The 19,899-nt window shown below is 41.6% G+C and overlaps 1 protein-coding gene across 1 annotated transcript in view; it reads right to left on the bottom strand.

Moving 5' to 3' along the window:
* The window catches only part of Barx2 (BARX homeobox 2), a 73,166-nt gene extending 55,425 nt beyond the window's left edge, over positions 1-17,741 (bottom strand). Inside the window, exon 1 of the mRNA XM_008841371.1 lies at positions 17,537-17,741. Coding sequence (XP_008839593.1) covers positions 17,537-17,723 — 187 coding nt within the window. The 5' untranslated portion in view covers positions 17,724-17,741. The remainder of the gene's footprint in view (positions 1-17,536) is intronic.
* Between the last annotated feature and the right edge of the window lie 2,158 nt (positions 17,742-19,899).

The following is a 19,899-nucleotide window of genomic DNA, read 5'->3' as shown; positions in this document are numbered from 1 at the left end:
TTTTCTATAGTTTGTGCCTATTATTATTAATTATTATTTTATGAACTTCACTTTAGATTTAGAGAAGGAAAATCTGTACTCTTTGAAGTGGAATTTCACCCACCAACATCAATAATTTCTTCCTCTGAAATTAACTGACCTTCCACTTGTGTGTACTCCTCTCCAATGCTGATTTAGTGGTAAGGGCTAAATCTAAAGATCTCTCAGTCCACTGGCTATGTTAAGCCAACAAGGCAGAGGTAGGTCTAGAAAATCAGCTTACTTCCATATCCCCGGCTCCTCAGACGGCTTTATCAAAGGCTACTTCACCACAAGCCAATGTTCTAAATGGAAGCAAGAGAGCCACAGAGGAGATAAAGGGTCATAACGCATGCTTCCTGAAAGGCCTTGGGAGCTACTGACCCAGCACGTGGGAACCACAGGCACAGGGAGACATTCCTTTCCATAGCAGGACAGAAAATCACCATTGGTCACTTTATCCTGCTCTGCACGCTCTTTCAGACCAGGGCTGTGATCACATGACTGCATAACTTTTATTGATATTAATGTTATTTCTAGTAATGGGTAACAAATTAAAGTCAGTTAAGGAGCATACAAACTGTCATCAAATTTCAAGCTGAAAACCATCAGTAATGCTGACACCCCCAGCCTGTCCTCACTTGTCACCCTCACTTTCCCTCTGGGAAAACCAGTGTGGGTTGAAACAGCAAAAAGAAAGTCCTAAAACCACTTTATTGAATTCCAACCACTTTCTTATGGTTGAAACCCAACCACCTCAATGTAAATATTTTTGATCCCTCTCTTGGTATAGAAAACCTTTACGTTATTTCTAGAAGTTTTGAAAATCATCCTTAAAGCCAATGCTTGATCTCAATTTAAGAGTGTCCTTACGTCCTTACAGACATCCTCACTGAACTCCCATTGTTGAGCCTATCACACATCACTGGGCCTGTGATGGATCGATCAGAGGAGGCATTTTTATGGCCTGAGATGACATCAGATGTTGTGGCTCAGTAACAACCTCATTTGACAACTGAGGAACCCCATTTCTAATAGCCTATGTCAAGGGTTGGCAACATTTTGGGGCAAAGACTAGAGAATGAATACTTGAGGCTTTGAGAGTCACATTGTGTCTATCACATCTACATGCCTCTGATGATATGGCCCAAAAGATGCCATACACAATATGTAAACCAGAGCACATGGCTATGTTCCAATAAAATTTTTACATATGAGCACCAATTGGATTTCAGGTCATTTTCATAGGTCATGAAATATTATATTGATGTCACTGCAACCAAATGCAAAAATTATTCTTAACTCACAGTAGCAGAAAAATAGATGGTAGACTAGATTTGGCCAGCCCCTCTACCTACTTGCCTACAAAGCATAGTAATATATACAATTCCAGAAACTGGTTAGCTTCCCAAGCATAAAGGTTCTGTGTATCCACCATATTTTTATCTTTTCCAAATTGATAAATTAATAGTCTTTAATCGGTCACTCCTCCCTAACACAATGGGGAGGTAGGCCTTGTTTTATCAATAATAGAATCTAAAGCATTTAAATACTACACTCAGGAAAGAGCCCCCAGAAAACAAGGATTTTTTTTCTGATTTGTTTTGGTTTGGTTTGGTTGCAGTGTTACAGATGGAACCCAGGATTTCCAGCTTGATCAGCACTTGCACACACAGTTCCCTGTGTGGCACTGTATGAATACCATAGCTGTATTAAAACACAGTCCTAATGATCTTTAGTGAGCCAGGATGATGACATTCTTTAATTCATCATTAATGTTTGATAATTAGGCTACATGTGTGGCTGGACAGGCTATTGCCCCATCAGAAATCAGTGGCTTCTGAGAGTTTGCAGGAACACCTGTGAAAAGCAGCACGTACTCACGGGCCCATTTCCAAATGCAGTATTCCAGTTTTTACATTTGCTTTTCTCCCGGGGACAGCAGGTGTTGAGCAAGCATCTCAAGAGCCCGCTTCAGTTGCTAGCTTATTTCCTCAAGCCTGACTTCTGGTTCCTCATTTGCCAGCATTCCTTTTCCACACCTCCCCCTGCCATGCCCCAATTCCTGCCTGCTCTCCTTCCATGAGAACACGAACACATGCCCTTTGTTTCTCTGACTCTGTATGTCTCACAGAATATTCTCAACAAATCGTCAAAGATCTGTAAATTCAACTGAAACCTATTTCAACAAGTCAGAAAGCTCACACTATGGTTTAAGGACCTTCAGAGACTCAGTCTCCTTACAAACACCACCCTACCATGCCGTGGTGGCACATGTATCTTATCCTACTGCTTCCTCTTGCCCCCATCACCATGGATCTAGAGATCACTAGAGCTTGTTTGTAGGAATTCCCATTCTGAGCAGTTGGACAGATACTGTCCTGTCCACTGAGCTTCCTCTAACCAAGGATGTTAGAACTGCTTGTCATAAAAATTTTCTTACATTGCAGAGAGTCACCAATTAAAGTATTTAACCAGCAGATCCTAGACTTCAGAAGATACTAGTGATCCACAGAGAAACACATTCCAGAAAGATCCATGCTGAACTCATTTATGCATTCCTTCCACATGATGGTCATCCATCAGTACCACTGAGAGTATCACAAAAGTACCCTCCAACAAATCAGAATTTTAAAGCAGGAGCTTCATGTAGAAGGCACTTGAAATCACAGACCTCGTATCAAACCAGGAAAGCAATTCACCCTCAAACTGTTGCATTCTTCCATCTTCCCTAGTGAGCAAAGAGGTCTCTGTGAAGCTATTTGTTTTGTTTTTTAATATTTTACTTAGTATTTTTATTTTATGTGTATGAGTGTATTGTCTACATGTGTGTAAGTGCACCCATGTCATGCAATGCCCATGGAGTCAGAAGAGGGCGTTAGATTCCTCTGGGACTGGAGTTTCAGACAGTTGTTAGCCATCATGTTGGTGCTGGGAATCGAATCCATGTCCTCTACAAGAGAAGCCAGTGCTCCTAACCACAGAGCCATCTCTCAAGTCCCCCAGTGAAGCTATTTGCTTCTCAGTGCTTTGAAATAAAAGAATATAAGTGCTCTTATTCTCCTCTAAAAGAAAAGATGATCCTTAAAGTCTGCTTTTCATAGAATTTCTTCTTTAAAGAAATCAAAGTTCTTGAGAAACTCTCCTCCTTTTCTAAGACAGCTCTGGAGCTCCTCACAGCTGCATGATGAAACATTTCCTACGGGTAATTAAACCTCAGCAACTCATAAAAAAAGAAAAAAAGAAAGCAACAAAGCACATTTTGTGAGGCTGTGGTGTTGACCTGTTAGTACCACTCATTTATGAATTTACAAAACTCTGAGTTCACATTGTAAAACAGAAGGGTGGGAGGAATGAAGCACACCTATTCAGGAAGACTTGAACCCCAACACCTCACAGACCACCCACGTTGCCTTAAAAGGCAGCTAGCACAGTGACATAATCCAGAAGGATGTCTACAATAAAGTGGTTTTTTAAAAGATATTTAATTTTGCTTGAGTTTAATTCACAAATAATGGTAATCTTTCCCTAAAGAGATGTGCTTCAATCAACTAAGAAGATGTGCCTATGATAATTATTTTTAATAGACACTATCAATTACTGACTACTTTGTTGCCAGGAACTTAATAGTTTTATATACATTATCTCATGTAACCCACAGGACTAACCCTATTGTGCAGTCACTATTATCTTCATTTTATAGATGAGGAAATCGAGTGTCAGAGAGGTTAAGTGATTAACCTAAGGTCATATAGACAATAAAATACAGACAAACTCAGGACTGTCTAACTCAAAACCTGTACACAGGAACCCTCCACTAAATAGATACATTTGAAGTCATGGAACACAAATTACACCAGTCTTATCATTAAGCTGTTATCCATACAACAGCAATACTTAAACTTGAGTTTCCATGGTTATCACAGAGAAACCTTTAAAAACAGATTCTGGCTGGGCGTGGTGGTGCACGCCTTTAATCCCAGCACTAGGGAGGCACAGGAAGGCAGATCTCTGTGAGCAAGGCTGGCTCCTTGTCTCTGTGAGTTCCAGGACAGCTGGGGCTACAGAGAGACCCTGCTTCAAAAAAAAAAAAAAAAAAAAAAAAAAAAAAAAAAAAAAAATAGAGATTCTGGTCATTTGAAATCTTGTGATTTGCAGTAAAATGGATGGAACTGGAGAACAGTATATTAAGTAAAAATAAGCCAGGCACAGAAAACCAAGTTATGCATGTTGGTTGGAAACTTAAAAAGTTGCTTTCTATGAGGCTAAAAAAGGCAAAGAGGATGGGGGAGGCTGGATAATGGGTATCAAAAGTTGCTTACAATAGTCTACTACATATTTTATGGGTATAAACTAGCTGGAGCTCAAAACAGAGAAGTGAGAAGTGTATATGGCCATGGAAATTACGCTCATATATTCTGATCATTATACACTACATAATGTACTGAATTATACTATACCCCATATACGTGTGTCAATTATATGAAATTAAAATGAAAAAAGGGGGTTGGAGAGATGGCTCAGTGGTTGAGAATAGGATCTGGGTGTGGTTCCTAGCATCCACTCAGGCAGCTCACAACCTCCTATAACTGCAGGTCCAGGAGAATCTGATGCCTTTGGCCTCTGTGGGTACCTACATTTACATGTACATACCCACACACAGACACAGACACACAGACACACAGACACAGACACACACACACGTTTAAATAAGATTAAAATAAATCTTTTAAAAATTGGGGGAGGGGAGCACATTTCATGAGACTATGGTGTTGACCTGTTTGTGCCACTCATTTACAACTTTACAAAACTCTGAGTTCACGTTGTAAAACAGAAGGGTGGGAGGAATGAAGTCTAAGCTGTTAAGCATTTTCTTACCAGTTCATAGCAATGAAGGAATGGACGGATGGAAATTCCACCCTTGATTCCTCTTTGAGAAGCTTTATTCAATGAATCACAGCTCATCGGAGTACAATACCCAAGAGCGGCTCAGTGAATGTCACACAGAAACAAGTGAGTCATACAACCAGATGGCAACAGGTCTGTAACCTCCTGACAACCAGCCACTTTATTTCCACCCTAAATCCCTTTGCCTCTTGGAACTTTTCTGGAATTATTAAAAAATCCAGATCATCACAGAAAACATAAGGCTGAAACATTCATTGGACTTTGCTGTGTATTGGTAAATATACACACATGCCCAAATTATATATATATATATGACATGTTATTACTTATATAAATATAATATATACATGTTGGGGACTACATATAAAGGGACAGATTTGAGTTCTAATTTACATACCAAATAATCACATGCAGTATAGAACTTTATACTGAAAGAGACATAGGGTCCAACTATGCCACTTGCCCATCATTTTCTTCACCAGGAGAGGAGTAGTGATGGGAACTGTTTCATACAGGGTCTCTACTTAGTTTAAATGCACTTATGTCTACAAGCACCTAGCAGGGTTCCTGGCACACGGCTGCCATTCATTATTATTGTTTCTACTTTGCAATATCCTAACCAGCAAAGCACACTCTGTTCAGGCAACTAATTGTTCTAAGCATCAAAGGCAGAATGTTCAGGTAGAAAAACAGAGCTAGTACTCCAACAAGATTATCTTTCATGCTTTGGTCCAAACGGGCAACAGAAAACAAACTTCCAGTAGGCCTAGCTGTCTACAAGAGAATTTATGAGCTACCATGATATCCAGGGATAACAAAATTAACACTCTCTGAATAAAATCTCCTCAGGAGTGACAAGCCAATGTTTCAACAAAATTGTTAGCCATGAAAAAGAAGGAACTTAAATTGGAACCCAAATTAGACTGGAACTAAAATACCTTCCTCTTTCTCTGTCAGTGATACTTAGTGTCACCCTAAATATCCCACATCGTCACTCCTTTTGTCCCAAATACTTTCTTTTTTAAGATGTATTTTATTATTTATATGTATTGTATTATTTGTGTGCAAGTGTGTGTATCTACAAGTGTGTACTAGTGCCTGAGGGGGCCAGAAGAGGGAGGGTGTTGGATCCCTGAAGGTGGAGTTACAGGTGGTTGTGAGCCACTGGACTTGGGTGCTGGGAAGCAAACTCCTGTTTGCCGAAAGCAGCCAGCAATTTTTAACCACTGAGTCATCTCTCCAGCCCCTGTCCCAAGTAGTTTCAACAGGAAGATTCAAAAGCGGATCTATGAGATATGCTGTCAGTGAGCAGACTTACACACTTTCATAATCTGCAGGACAATGCCCCCTGTGCTTTGCTCACGGACTTACACATGGTTGCATGGCATCTCTTTGGAATACAGTAATCTGTATCCTTACCCTTATCCTTATCTTTATCTTTATCCTTAGTCTTATCCTCACCCTTATCCAAAGGAAGATATATTCATGGACCCTCAGTTGATATCTGAAACTGTAGATAGCACCAAACCCTATGAGTTTCTCTGGCTTCTTTCCATACATACATATCTATCATAAAGTTTAAGTTATTAAGTAACTACAGTAGATGACTCATAGTAATAATAAAACAGAACAATTGTAACAACACACTGTAATATTTACATAATTTATTAATTTTATGTGATACTGCCAACATCTTACTGTACTGTCCCAACCCTTCTCTTAGCAATGATACGATATTTTAGGTATCTCTTTGCACCTATCTTTATTTAGGCAGAAAGGAATAGTCTGGGGAAGGGAGATGCTTTTGCAAACTCAACTGTACCAACTTCTTCACATAAAGGAGGACACACCCTTTAGAAGGACACAGGATGGGGCTCAGCAGTTAAGAGCACTAGCTGTTCCTGCAGAGGACCCAGGTTCAATTCCCAGCACCCACATGGTAGCTAGCAACCATCCATAGTTCCAGTTCCAGGGGATCCGATGCCTTCTTCTGTCCTCCTCAGACAGTACACAACAAAAGTTCATCTATCTACATGCAGGCAATATGCTCATATATATAAAATTTTAAAAAATAAAGCAAAATAAAATAAAGGACACAGGAGGACCGAGCTCCCAAAGAGCAACATTTCTGCCAAAATGCTTACAAACAGTATTTCTAAATTAGAATTATCAAACAAAGGTAAGAAAAAAATGTCTGGGCTGTTCAGATAGTAGAATAAAGGATCTGCCACTGTGCTTGTCACTATGGAATAATGTGGTCAAAATTAGCTGCTCCAAACAGCAAGATGACCACTTATTACTGGTAATAGATATCTCTCTGGAGATCACCATGGTAACGCTTATCCCTTCCAACAATCCCTGACACCACACATTGAACAAAGTTTTTAAATCAAAACATGGTTACAGAATATAAAGAAAACTTAAATAATAGACCAATAATATTGTTCTCCTCTGCAAAGAAGCTACAAGTTAGCATTACATTCTTTGGTATTTAATCACAACCATCTATAGACAATTTTTGTAAATCAAATTATCAATTTCAATGAAAAACTGGATAAAAGCCAAGGGTAAATATCATCATGGAAGCAAATATTCATATAAATAAGGTGCAATCAGAGGTAGTTTATCATGATTTTAAGCATTATTAAGAAGAAAAATCCCAATATCTCACTCATATGATTATATATTAATAAAATACAATAATTAGCTAAGAACTTAGAATTCTAATAGCTTCTTCAGGAGCTCAGAGTTTGGTTACTCATATGACAAAGCACTGACAGGGCATAGCATTTATCCTGAATGTAAGTAATATCGTCAGCCAGCCCGGGAAGGTTAGGAAGACCCAAACACAGCTTCAGAAGCTGTGGCTCTTTAGTATGAGTCATACATGTGCCTAATTATAAAGGATCTCGTGTCCTCACTGTGAAACTGTGGACAAGCTCTGTATTTAAAAGCTTTTGTTTGGGAGTGGAAAAGCCATTAAGAAAGCCATCACAAGTTCCACAAGATTAAGAGTTCCATGTCTATATGTGGTCTCTTATCCTATCAATTTTCAAAGTTTGTGTTATGAAAGTTTCAAATATACAGAGAAGTGCAAAGAATATTATCATGACCATCTGTGTGCCCACAATCAAGTGTCACACTGTAACACTTAGCCATATCCACAGCAGGCCTTTTTATTCTTAGTAAATAATTACATAGGAAAATAAAAACTTGTGGATAGCTCTTCCCACTCCCATGCCCCGTACCTGCTAATATTCGGTATCACCTTGAATGTTTCCAGTCATCACAAAAATAGTACAGAACTTTACACATCAGTCAACAACTTGCTTTATCCCCAGCATTTGTATGTCTAAAAACCATCCATTTTAACACAAGCAGATTTAGTTCATTTATTTTAATTACTACACAAAGTTTATTGCATGATTGCAGCACATGGTATTTTATTCCCAGAAAGGCCAGTTAGGTTGTTTTGTGTTTAATATAGAGCTGAACATTCTTTTTTTCTTTTTTCTTTTGGTCTTTTTGAGATAGGGTCTCCCTATAGCCCCAGCTAGGCCAGAACTCACTTTGTAGACCAGGCTGGCCTCTGCCTCCCAAGTGCTGGGACTGAAGGTGTGAGCCACCACACCCCACCAGAGATGAACATTCTTATCTATGTCCTTTTGCATGTCTACCATTGCTTCTCTAGTCACAGCTATAAAAGTGAACTGCTGAGTTGCAGGGTAGGTATATCTGCAGCTTTATCAGGAGTTGCCAACTGGGTATCAGAGGTATAACTCAGCAGTGGAGTGGTAGCTCAGCATTCATAAAGGTCTAGGTTTGATCCCAGCACCGCAACAATAAAAACTATAAATTAGCCCGAGGTAATCAGACCAAATAACACTCCCACCACCGGGGTCTGAGGTTTAAAGATTATTGCTCTCCATGTGTGTCATCAATTGAGACTACCAGATTCTTTCATTTGTGCCTACCTAGTGGCTGTGAAATGGTGTCTCATTTTCATTTATGTTTTCCTGGCCACAATGAGGCTGAACATCCTTTCATTTTATTGCCCATCTAGACCTTCACTTCCAGGAATGATCGGAATGGAGCTTCTGCCTTTCTTCTCCATGCCTTTTCTCACCTTCCTTTGTAAAAGATCTCTATATATTTTGTGCTATTGGTAAAGTGACTCAGCTCCTGGGGTTCCCCATTAGCAAAGTGGAATTAATAGTATCTCCCTTTTAGAGATGTTTTGGAACTGCTTAAAAAAAATCACTGAGCCTGAGCCACCCCAGAGCCTATTTCATGTTAGGTAATCAAAATATACTATTACTGGGCCCACAAGGTGTTTTAGTAGGTAAAGGTGCTTGCCGCCAAACCCAATAATCTGAGTTTGATCCCCAGACCCACATGGTAGAAGGAGAGAACTGGCACATACTATTACTATTATTGTTATGCATATGAATAAAGAGGTTTGAAGCATAGAATTTTTCTGCCATTTCTCCAAAATTTGTAGTCTTCTTTGCATAAATACTACAAGTCTCAGAAAGAGGAGTCTCCACAAATCCTCTTGCTCAAGACAGTTCCCCAACATAAGAAGCAATATAGTCAATATTCTGCTGTTTATAGCATCCATTCAGGAAAAGTATAGTCAGCAACCCAAGGTATTGCATAAACTAATATCAACCCACAAGTGACTGCCACCTTGTTCGTGACAAGATCATTATCCTGAATCTCAGCATGGTTATATCAGAGAGTGAAAGGATCTCTGCAAAACAGGGTGGTAGAAGCTGGCAGGCACTTACTATACTCAGGTATTTCCTGGGGTGGTACAACTAGGCCTTCATAGATTCCACCAGTCCCAAGACCACTCCATTTCCCCACAGGGCCTCAGTGACCCCTGAATATGAAAAGTGAAAGGACAGTCATAACATTTATTAAAGACCTAAGCTGTGTGTTTCCAAAATAATAATCAAAAATATAGTGAAGCCAGGCATGGTGGTGCATGCCTTTAAATCCCAGCTTTGGGGAGGCAGAGGCAGGTGGATCTCTGTGAGATCAAACCCAATCTGGTCTACATAGTGAGTTGCAAGTCAGTTGGGGCTACAGGGAGACTCTATCTCAAAAAGACAAAAAAAAAAGAAAGAAAGAAAGAAAGAAAGGAGGGAGGGAAGGAAGGAAGGAAGGGAAAGAAAGAAAGAAAGAAAGAGAGAAAGAAAGAGAGAGAGAGAAAGAAAGAGAAAGAAAGAGAAAGAAAGAGAGAGAAAGAAAGAAAGACAAAGAAAGAAAGAAAGAAAGAAAGAAAGAAAGAAAGAAAGAAAGAAAGAAAGAAAGAAAAAAGCATATTGAGCAGGCACAGTGACACACACCTGCTCCCTCATTCAGGAGGCTGTGCTAGGAGAATTTCCAGTTTGAGGTGGACCTGGGCTACACACTGAATTCTGGGTCAGTATAGAATGCATAGTGAGACCCTGTCTTAAAAAAAAAAAGTACATGCTTCTGCCTGAACTCATGACATATTTAATGTCCTATGATCGCCTCCAGATTGGCCTCTCTTCACTCACATCTGACCTTTCCTTTAAGGAAGACTGTGCTCGCCTTTGCGACCTCAGCCGGCGGAGTCAGCAAGCGTAGCTGCACGCCAGGCCTATCAAGTCGTCCTGACATCAGTTCCCACTGGTGACTGGCAGGGGCCCTCTCAGATGTGCTTGTACATCATCTAAAGTTCACAATTAATTCATCCTCCATGATCAGTTTCAATCAGATAGAAACTCCTTGGTCACTACATACAGAGGCCCTCTCTCCTCTTCAGAGCAATCAGACTCAAGACTCAACTGCAGCCCAAATATAATTAGACCATCTTCTGAAACTATCTAGGTGCATGGCTTTCTTCCCTTCACATGTGCCAAGTTTCCACTTTCAAGAAGTTAAACTGCCATATAAAAATGCCCTAGCAATGATGAGTAATTAGACACTGTAATGGAAAATTAACTGTGTTTTCATTTGGAGCATTTATTTTAACAAGACTTTTTTTCTGTTATTAAACTGCAATAAAAATAAATTAAATCCTGAGGGTTTACAAAGACATTCTGTTTTGAAAAAAGTAACAAAAGAACATTCTCCCTGGAGAGTATTTATTTTGTTAATGTCACAAAGTTTGTACAAGGTCCTGATCCAAACCCCATTATGAATAAATCCTGTTTATCCTATATCTGCTACACGTTGTGGAGCGTTCTCTGGCAGCTAAAGCAGTAGGCACCAACACATACTCCCCCTTCGAATTCCCTCAGCCCTCAGTCCTTTCTCTCCTGTCCTGCTGCCTGCAGTAAGAGTATACCCTGGCGGCAGAATGTGTCTCAAGTATTCTGTAAGCACCTATAACTTCAGCAATTTCATGGACAGAAGGAGACTGGCTAACTCAGCTGTGAGCCCTCTAGAGCCACATTACAAATGCAGCTCCACCCAACTCGAATGCCAAGCAATATTTCCAAAAGAATATGTCCACATATCACCCAAATCCTTGCTGCCCTCCAATCATATTTCAGTTAAGAGCTGGTCAATGAACTTAGTGGTGGGGCCACAAACTTGACTCCAGGACAGGACAAGTGGCAAAATAGGAGAGCTGGCTCCCACCTCCCACACAAGGACATAAGCCTAGTTCAGGTGAGAGAAGCCTTGACCATCTGAGCTGCCTCTTTTTCCTCTATTCCTCCTGTAGCAAAGGCGAAATAGCCCCCCAAAAAGGCTTTGGCTATAGTATTTCATCAGTCTTCCCTCAGTGAATGCTAAATGCCAGGCAACACCAGGCTCCAGGGGTCTCCTCTTAAGGTGCCTAGCATGTGACTAAGTAGAATTAATGTCAGCTACTTACTGAAATTTCAGAAACCACCTGTATTTGGCCTGTAGAATGAAACACTCTGAGGTACCCTGGGGCACAAGGCTGAATCTAAGTAACCCCATGATTTCAAAGCAATCTATTGGTTCTTTTTTCCTATTCCTTCCTCTTTTTTCCTTTTATCTCTCTTTCTAATTTAAACAACTTTTTTCAGCCCTTACAACATGTTTCTCATATAGGTGGCTGGACTATGTTAAATTTCAGTCTTTTTACTTCAGCTCCTGGAGTATGCTAAAGCATACTGTCTATACTTACATCTCAAATTCAGTCTTCCATCTGAAATAATAAATAGCCTGCATATCTGGAAGAAACTGGCCTCATAAAACAATAGATAGATAGACAAATTATAGGGAGTTTCCCTTGGGTTATATTTAACAAAGCAAATTTGATAGGTACAAGGCAAGTAGATAGATAGATAGATAGATAGATAGATAGATAGATAGATAGATAAATAGATAGATACATAGATACATAGATAGATAGATACATAGATAGATGATAGATACATAGATAGATACAGTTGAGTTATATTTGACAAGGCAAATTTGACAGCTCTGTAGCTCATAACACCCAATGGGTGAAGAGCAAAGAGAAAATTGTACTTAGCAAAACTATGAAACTGTCACAATGTCCCCCTCTCCCAATTCTTCAGTGCCCATCACTCCAGAGAACAACAAAGGAGGCTTTGTGGTGGTTCTTGAGTCCTTTAGAGAGATTTTTTTGTTTTTTAAATCAGTCCAACTCCTAGGCAGGATGCAACACAAGCTTAAAAATAAAGGGTTCAGCCGGGCATTGTGGCACATGCCTTTAATCCCAGCACTCTGGAGGCAGAGGCAGGTAGATCTCTGTGAGTTCAAGGCCAGCCTGGTCTACATAGTGAGTTCCAGGACAGCTGGGGCTACAGGGAGACCCTGTCTCAAAAAGACCAAAAAAATAAAATAAAATAAAATAAAGGGTTCAATGACAGTACCACCACCAAGTAAATATAAATATTTGTTGAATTAAATTATTAAATTTAATTAATAAATTGTTGAGGATTGTAGACATTTAAATAATTAAATGATTATTAATAATCATATGATCAAATGATCATTAATAATTGAAATTAATAAATAATGTTGAGGACTGTAGATATTTGGGAGGCATTTGAGCCCTGAAAATCCTTATAATTTTTTTTCCATCTGCTGTAAGAAAAATCAGCACCAGCAGAGGAACCCCTCAACATCACAATTTTTTTTTTTTTTTTTGTCTTTTTGAGACAGGGTCTCCCTTTAGCCCCAGCTGTCCTGGAGCTCACTATGTAGACCAGGCTGGCCTTGAACTCACAAAGATCAGCCTGCCTCTGCCTCCCAAGTACTGGGATTAAAGGCATGCGCCACCACGCCCGGCAATTTTAAAAAGGAATTGTTGAGACTTAAGAGGTTATAAGACAACCACTCCTTGACAAATACTCTGTGACCCTGGACAAGTCCTGGATCCTGTGTGCCCCTCAACTTGTTCACCCCTCAAGTGGGAATAGGAGAAGCAGTTATGAGTAATTGCTTAAAAAAAAAAAAGCCTGCGGTAGCATTGATAATAATCATTTTCCCAGAGCCTGGTTTACATTTCTCCATTAACATTCCAAGGCCCAACTCTCAAGTTCAAAATATGCCACAGGGATTTGATCTCCAACCAAAAGAGCTGAGATTTGGGGAATCACTGGAACCAACCTCATGAAGCACTCGCCAGCTCTCTAAAACGACCAAAGAAATCAGAATGCATGTCCACACCTCATTTAACTTTTCACTGGTATGACATCCAGTCTTTGTGATAAATGCACCCAAGGACACCACCCCAAAGAACTTGTTTTTCATGGACCCACCAGAGGATAAAATGTTCTCAATGCCACCTCCTAAGATAATCACCCAGTCCCAAATGCCCCTTTTAATTAGTTGACTGTCCCCTGGGTGTGACTGCATGAGTTTATCCAGGGTGTGTAAGTAAGATACAACAGTCTTCCTGATTTCTGAGAATCCTGGCAAGGACAGCGATGTAAAAAGTAGACTGAAATTGTGTTGAAACACTAACATGACACTGAAACTTTGCAAAAATGGATCTTCTACATAGATTGACCTCTATGGCCCCTGTCAGCTCTAAAGCCCATAGCCAGACACCGAAGTTCTCAGACAGATTCAATAGAGCCATTCTGTCTGAAGAGTTGAACTACAGATTTTACTAGAATAATTAAAAGTCCTAAGTTGTAAGATGTTCGACTATCTATACTCACTTACCCCAAATGAGTATGCAAAAAATGTAAGACAATTCTAAATATAAGTAACATCATTAAAATATAAGTAATAAACACCATAGGTTTGTTTATCAGAGGCTCATCTGAAAACCCTTAGGGTAAGGTGTTGCATCCTTGTGCTTATAGAGCAAGTTACCCATTTTCACTAAACATTCCTCAAATTTAGAAACTTTGCTATTTCTAAAGTTTGAAACTTAAAAGCAAAGCCTTCAAAAACAACAGTGCTAATAGCTCTACAGTCTAATCTACCATGCAAAGTCAGTTTTGTTCAAGCGACTTTTGATCAATAAACATTAATCACTACTCAAAAAAGACAGCAGCGTATTCTAGAAGTACATAACATTTATGAAATCATAAAGTGTACCTCATTTAGAGAACCTTTCAATCACTGACACCATGTTAGTATTTGAGAGATGACTACTGATTTCTAACTGGTAATATATTTTTATTCTGTTGTGGGTATTACTGTTATCAGATTTGAAGACCTACCTGTCATCTGCACAACTATGTCTAAACATATTCTATACAACAACAACAACTGGTGTGAAGAGCAAACTTCGTATAAATGGAGGCTTTCTTTAGGCCTGGGTTGGCTTTTTTTTTTTTTTTTTTAATTATAAACTTTCCTTCCATTTGGCTTATAAGAGGATTCCCTTTCTCGGCATCTGTTAAAGTGATTTAGGGAAACAAAAACATTTAGAGACTACTTTCTAAGAGCAAAATTATTTTGTTTATAATAAGAGCCTTTCAAAATACACAATAGATATTTGACCGGTGAGTATTCCACCAAGGTTAGAGTGTTTAGTAATGATTTACTGTGGGGTGATTATCTGCCTAATGAAAAAGATTTCCATTTCTCTGTTTACTTAATACATACTTTTCTGCCTGAGGAAATTAGGTATCATACACTGACACTTGGATTACTAAATCTAGCAACATAGACTACTTAATTAGGTAGAGGTTTTCTAAATGTGGCTTTTGTTTCATTTCTAGTCTGTGCATTTATTGTTTATCCTAGTAAGTCAATTGTGAGGAAAATTGTAATCTTTGTTTTCATTATTGTGCCTAGTAAAGTTCACTTCTGTTGCGATTATTTAAGTCGTAGGCCAACAAACTAAAGGATGAGAAAATTCAGGGACTTTAGTTCCAATATAAACTTTTTACTTGATTTGAACTTCTTTCTTATGCATTGGTTCTAACAGAAGTGCTAAACATTTGTCTCTACCCTAAGAAATAAGTTACTGTTTCATCAGAGATAACAACTTACTATCATTATTTTTAATTAAATTTTAAAAAGGTTATACTTAACCAATCTAATATTTTTGATCCTCCATTTATTTAACTGTTAAAAAGTACAAAAAAGTTTTAAAAGTATGAAACCTATGGAAAGTCACTAATGTGGTTCCCAAGATCTAATACATGTAAGGCTTTCCTGATCACTGTAAACCCACTGAAGGTTTATGATCTGAAAATATGAACTAGTGTAGCCAGTTGTTACGAGTTTAATTCTACTAGCAAATGCTACTTTCTATATTTTAAGTCTCAACTAAACCAAAATCAGGATATATTTTGAAAGGATCAATCTAAAGGGAAAAAAGCCTGAACAAACAAGACAAGAAAACCATTGCCAACAACCACTTCTGCCACAAACAGTCAGGGAACCTCTAGACAAGACTAGCCTGCAATGTATGTCAATTCACTGTTAACACTCACAAAACTACCTAAGAATCACTGCATTTTTCCTCTGTTTTATCTCCCACAGAAGGTTCAATAAATAAATCACAGAACTTACTCAGCCTGGACTGACTAGATGACAATTTTCTGAGTGTTTTTTCTTCTCTCTCTTTTTCTGGCATGATTTCTCATATGACCCAATTCTATGACTCCTATAAGCCAGAAAAAGCTGCCTTCAAATTACAGCAAAGCCACTGAATTTCATCAGACATTGGGCTACCTTAGGTCCTCAGGAACTGGGTTTTCCACCTAGGAACTTCTCTCCTAGGCAAGTGACTAAGCAGGGTGCATTAAGATCTGCCATGAAAAACGAATCATCAGTGGATCTGCATTATTCTGCATATAAATATTCTTAAAAGAAGACTCAGCCTCCTTCTAACCCAACGCATTTGATATTCAGCTAAGGTGCCATATGCACAAATCTAAAAGTGCCAGCATCAAGGATAGCTATCTTGTTTCTAAAATCTCTTATTTGTATTTTATTTCATTTGTTTCTTGGTTTGCAAAATTCAGTATTACAAGACTTCTTATGGGATCTCAGGCCTGATTCTTCCTTGCAGACAAAATGTGTAGTATTCATTTTATAACCAAATACATGTAGGAACACCTTGCTTTTTGGAAGAACTTCACTGTATGTATTTATTATATATTTGGTGACTGACCTAGCAGGACTATCAGTGGAACCAAGAGAGACTATAAGATTCTAAGCATTATATTTAGCAGATTCCACAAAATTATGGGGATATAATAATTATGTTCCCAGAAAAGTCTTTCAGAACCAGTGCCGGCACATCACTTCTCGATGTAAATAAAATTTAATTAACTTAATTCATGCCAGCCGTACAGCAAACAGAACCTCAAAGGTTCCTCTGGTTTGGAAGCACTAAATGTTCACCTTTAATGAAAAACACGGACAATAACTTATTTGAAAAACATTGTTTCACCTATTTTTCAGCTACACCCTCGTTTTCAGATCCTGAACCCCGGACCACAAGGTACTCTGAAACTTGGAGTGCCTCTTACTGCGTTAGTGTTCTTAATGCCTTTGGGTTTGTTTCTTCACAAATGTACTTTTTCAATACACTCGTTAAATTCTATTTCCCTTTCCTATTGATCTAGCTTTTGTAGAAAGAGAAGTGCGGGTTTGAGGAATATTGTTTACTGTTACTATTGTTGATTTTAGTCACTAAGACAAACCGGTTGATCCCCTCAGCTCCTATCAAAAACGCGACATAATTCAAAAGCATTCCTTTGAAGGAGATTCTTTTAAGCAAAGTTCTATGAATTCAAGATTTTGTTGTGAACCCCAGGAAACAGATTTACTTGTAAAATTACAAAGGAGACTGGTAGGAAGCGAGATCGGCAAGTTCAAGGTGAAGCTGACAAGCCCACTTCCTGAAACAACTTAGGCACCGAATCCAGATAAGTGTTGGAAATTTCTGACTGGAATCCCAGTGGTGTTGGAAAGAAGGAAGGTTCTCCTGGAGAAGGACAGCCGCGTGCAGAAGCGCCCCACTCCAAGGGTCGCGCTGCCTTCACTCATCTCCAATCCTGGGACCACCATTTGCGGGCCGGCCGGCTGCAGGCGCCTCTGAAAAGCCCACCGCTGGCGAGTGCATTCTCCTTGGACGGGACGCAGGGCAAGAATCCCTTGGTCCCTTCCTCTCGCCCTTGCGCTGGAAAGCTTAGCCCCCAGCGCGGCTTCTTACCGGTACAGGAATGCAGCGGCTTGGGGCGCACCACGAGCGACGGGCACACGGAGTACAGGGAAAGTTTCTCAAAGTAGTCGCAGGTCTCCTTGGAGAGGATCTCGTCGATCATAAAAGTCTTGTAGCGCCTCCTGGCTGCTTTGAGCTGGCCGGGTGAGCTCAGCCTCAGTTCCGCGTGGCAGTGCATGGCGAGCTGAGCGCCGGGCCGGCCGGGACCTCGGGGACTGTCTCGGGGGCTGGGGCCTGAGCCCCGCTCCTCGGCAGCCAGGGGGCGGCGGGGCCCGGGAGGCGCGCGGACCGGACCGGGCTCGGGCGCGCCTGCTGCGTCTACACCCACCCACCGAGCAGCATCTTTGACTGCAGCCTTTTTTGGGACAATGCAGCTGTCAATCAGCGTGCACTTCCTGCAGGGCCAGGTGCTGAGCGCGAGCCGAAGGGCGTCGGCCACCACCCCGCCCTTGCGCGCCTGTGCGTCGCGGCCGCTCTTCTAGCTGTCCTGCGCACCCCGGGCCCTGGCGCTCTAGCTCCCGACCGACCGTCGCTCGGTGGCTCGCACGCCGCAGTCTAGCTCTATTTTAAGACACTGGCTTCGCCTCCCCCAACTCCCTCCCGGTTCCAGGTGTGTGTGTGTGTGTGTGTGTGTGTGTGTGTGTGCAGGGGTGAGCGCGCGCGCGTGCGTGTGCACGCCGTGGAGCTGCGCGCGCCTCCTCCTCCTGCGGCCTTTTTGGACCTGCGTCCCCCGCGCGCATCTTAGAACCAGTCTTGCCATGGTCCGGCACCGCTCCAGGAACCCTGCGGAAGGCTAAGTCCCCTACTCTTGCCACAGATCAGTGGACTCCTCCTCCAGACTCCCGAGGCTGCGAGCCCCAGCACACTCCCCAGGACCACCGTGTCTTCTTCCCCGCGTGCGCCGGTTCCCAGGACCATGGCTTCCCCTCGCTCGGCCTGCAGCCCCAAGCCCACGCTGGACCCGTGTGCTCCCGGCGGGGACCGTTTGAGCAGAGGTCGTCATGTTGTCTGCCCCACCAGGATCCCAAACCAAAATGACCGAAGCATAGTCCGTTACCCCAATAATAAGCTAAAATGAAAAAAAAAAAAAAGTGTGTATTGTGCGTGTGTCTTTCAATACTATTTGACAAAGAGTTTTCTTCGCTGGAAAGGGCCAGAAGAGCGTGACCGCCGGGCGGCAGCGGCCTTTCCAGCTCTCAGCTGGGTTCCGGCTTTCATTGGGGGTATATGTGAAGATAGATGTGTGGGTGATGGTTTGCCTTCTTCCTTCTGGGTTCCTAATCTCAGAATGTCCCAGACAATATTTGTACGAACTTTTTTCATTCACGATACTTGCTGTCAGTGACACGCACCGCTGTCGGCAGGAACCTCCCGACAGCTGTGTCTCTGAATTGGTGCACGAGGGCTGGAGAGAAAACACACTACGGGGACACAGAATTATGGACAGGGACGTCCGATGAGGTCGTGGTACCCTGGAGGTGGCCGCGAGTCTCGGGGGCGTCCTACGGAGCTGCGCGCTCCGGCTTGGCTAACCGCAGAAACAAGTCCAGGCGCGCACCTGAGCCGGTGGTTAAACTCAGGAAGGGATAAACTTGTTGAACTAATAATTAAACACTTGGAGAAAATAGGTATTAATAAATCCAGTCATAACCTAGCGTTCGCCGTGGCCCGAAGCCCATATTTGAAGATCTGCGTTTCCCAAGTGTGTACCGATTCCCTTCGCTCCTCACCATTTAGAATATTTTTTTATTCTCCTCCAGGCAGAGGCGGCCCGCGAAAACTGTGTTTAGGTGGTCCAGAGGCGTCATGTCTCTAACTTTTGGCCCTGGACCCTGTCCCTGCGTGCTGCGGGGAATGGAGGCCGGGGACCTGTCCGGGTTCAGTCTGGGCGCTGCCGCCTGGCAGCAGAACTGTCACGTGGAGCTGAGCCCTGCTCGCAGAGCTGCGACGGTTCCCGGGCGCACATTTGCGGTGACGACAGTCTCGGAGAGCGCAATTTGGTCCCGCTCTGTAGCGAAGAAGCTAAGAGTTGGCGTGATCTGAGTCTCTCAGAGTTGACCGCGAGGCTGGTGCTCTGGGAGCTCAGCAACTGAGATGCTGGAGGGCCAAAGTCTGAGCCGGCCGCACATAGGCTGCCTGGCCGCGGCACTGGTGCATCGAAGGTCGGTGCACTGGGTCATCCTTTCGGGACTCTGTCTCTGTACAGCATCCCTTTCATTCAACTTCAACCCTCACCCCACCCCACCCTTCTCTTGCTAGCTCTTCTTTTCCCTCTCCTTCCCTTCTTCCACTGTTCCTCGCACTTTGGACCTCTCCATCCAATTTCCCCGCTTCTCGTTCCTCTCTCCTGCCCT

The sequence above is a fragment of the Nannospalax galili genome, unplaced genomic scaffold (assembly GCF_000622305.1).
Source record: "Nannospalax galili isolate Female #2095 unplaced genomic scaffold, S.galili_v1.0 scaffold541, whole genome shotgun sequence".
In the NCBI taxonomy this organism is placed as follows: Eukaryota; Metazoa; Chordata; class Mammalia; order Rodentia; family Spalacidae; genus Nannospalax; species Nannospalax galili.
The sequence above is the reverse complement of the archived record's forward strand: the minus strand, read 5'-3'. Positions and strand labels throughout refer to the sequence as shown.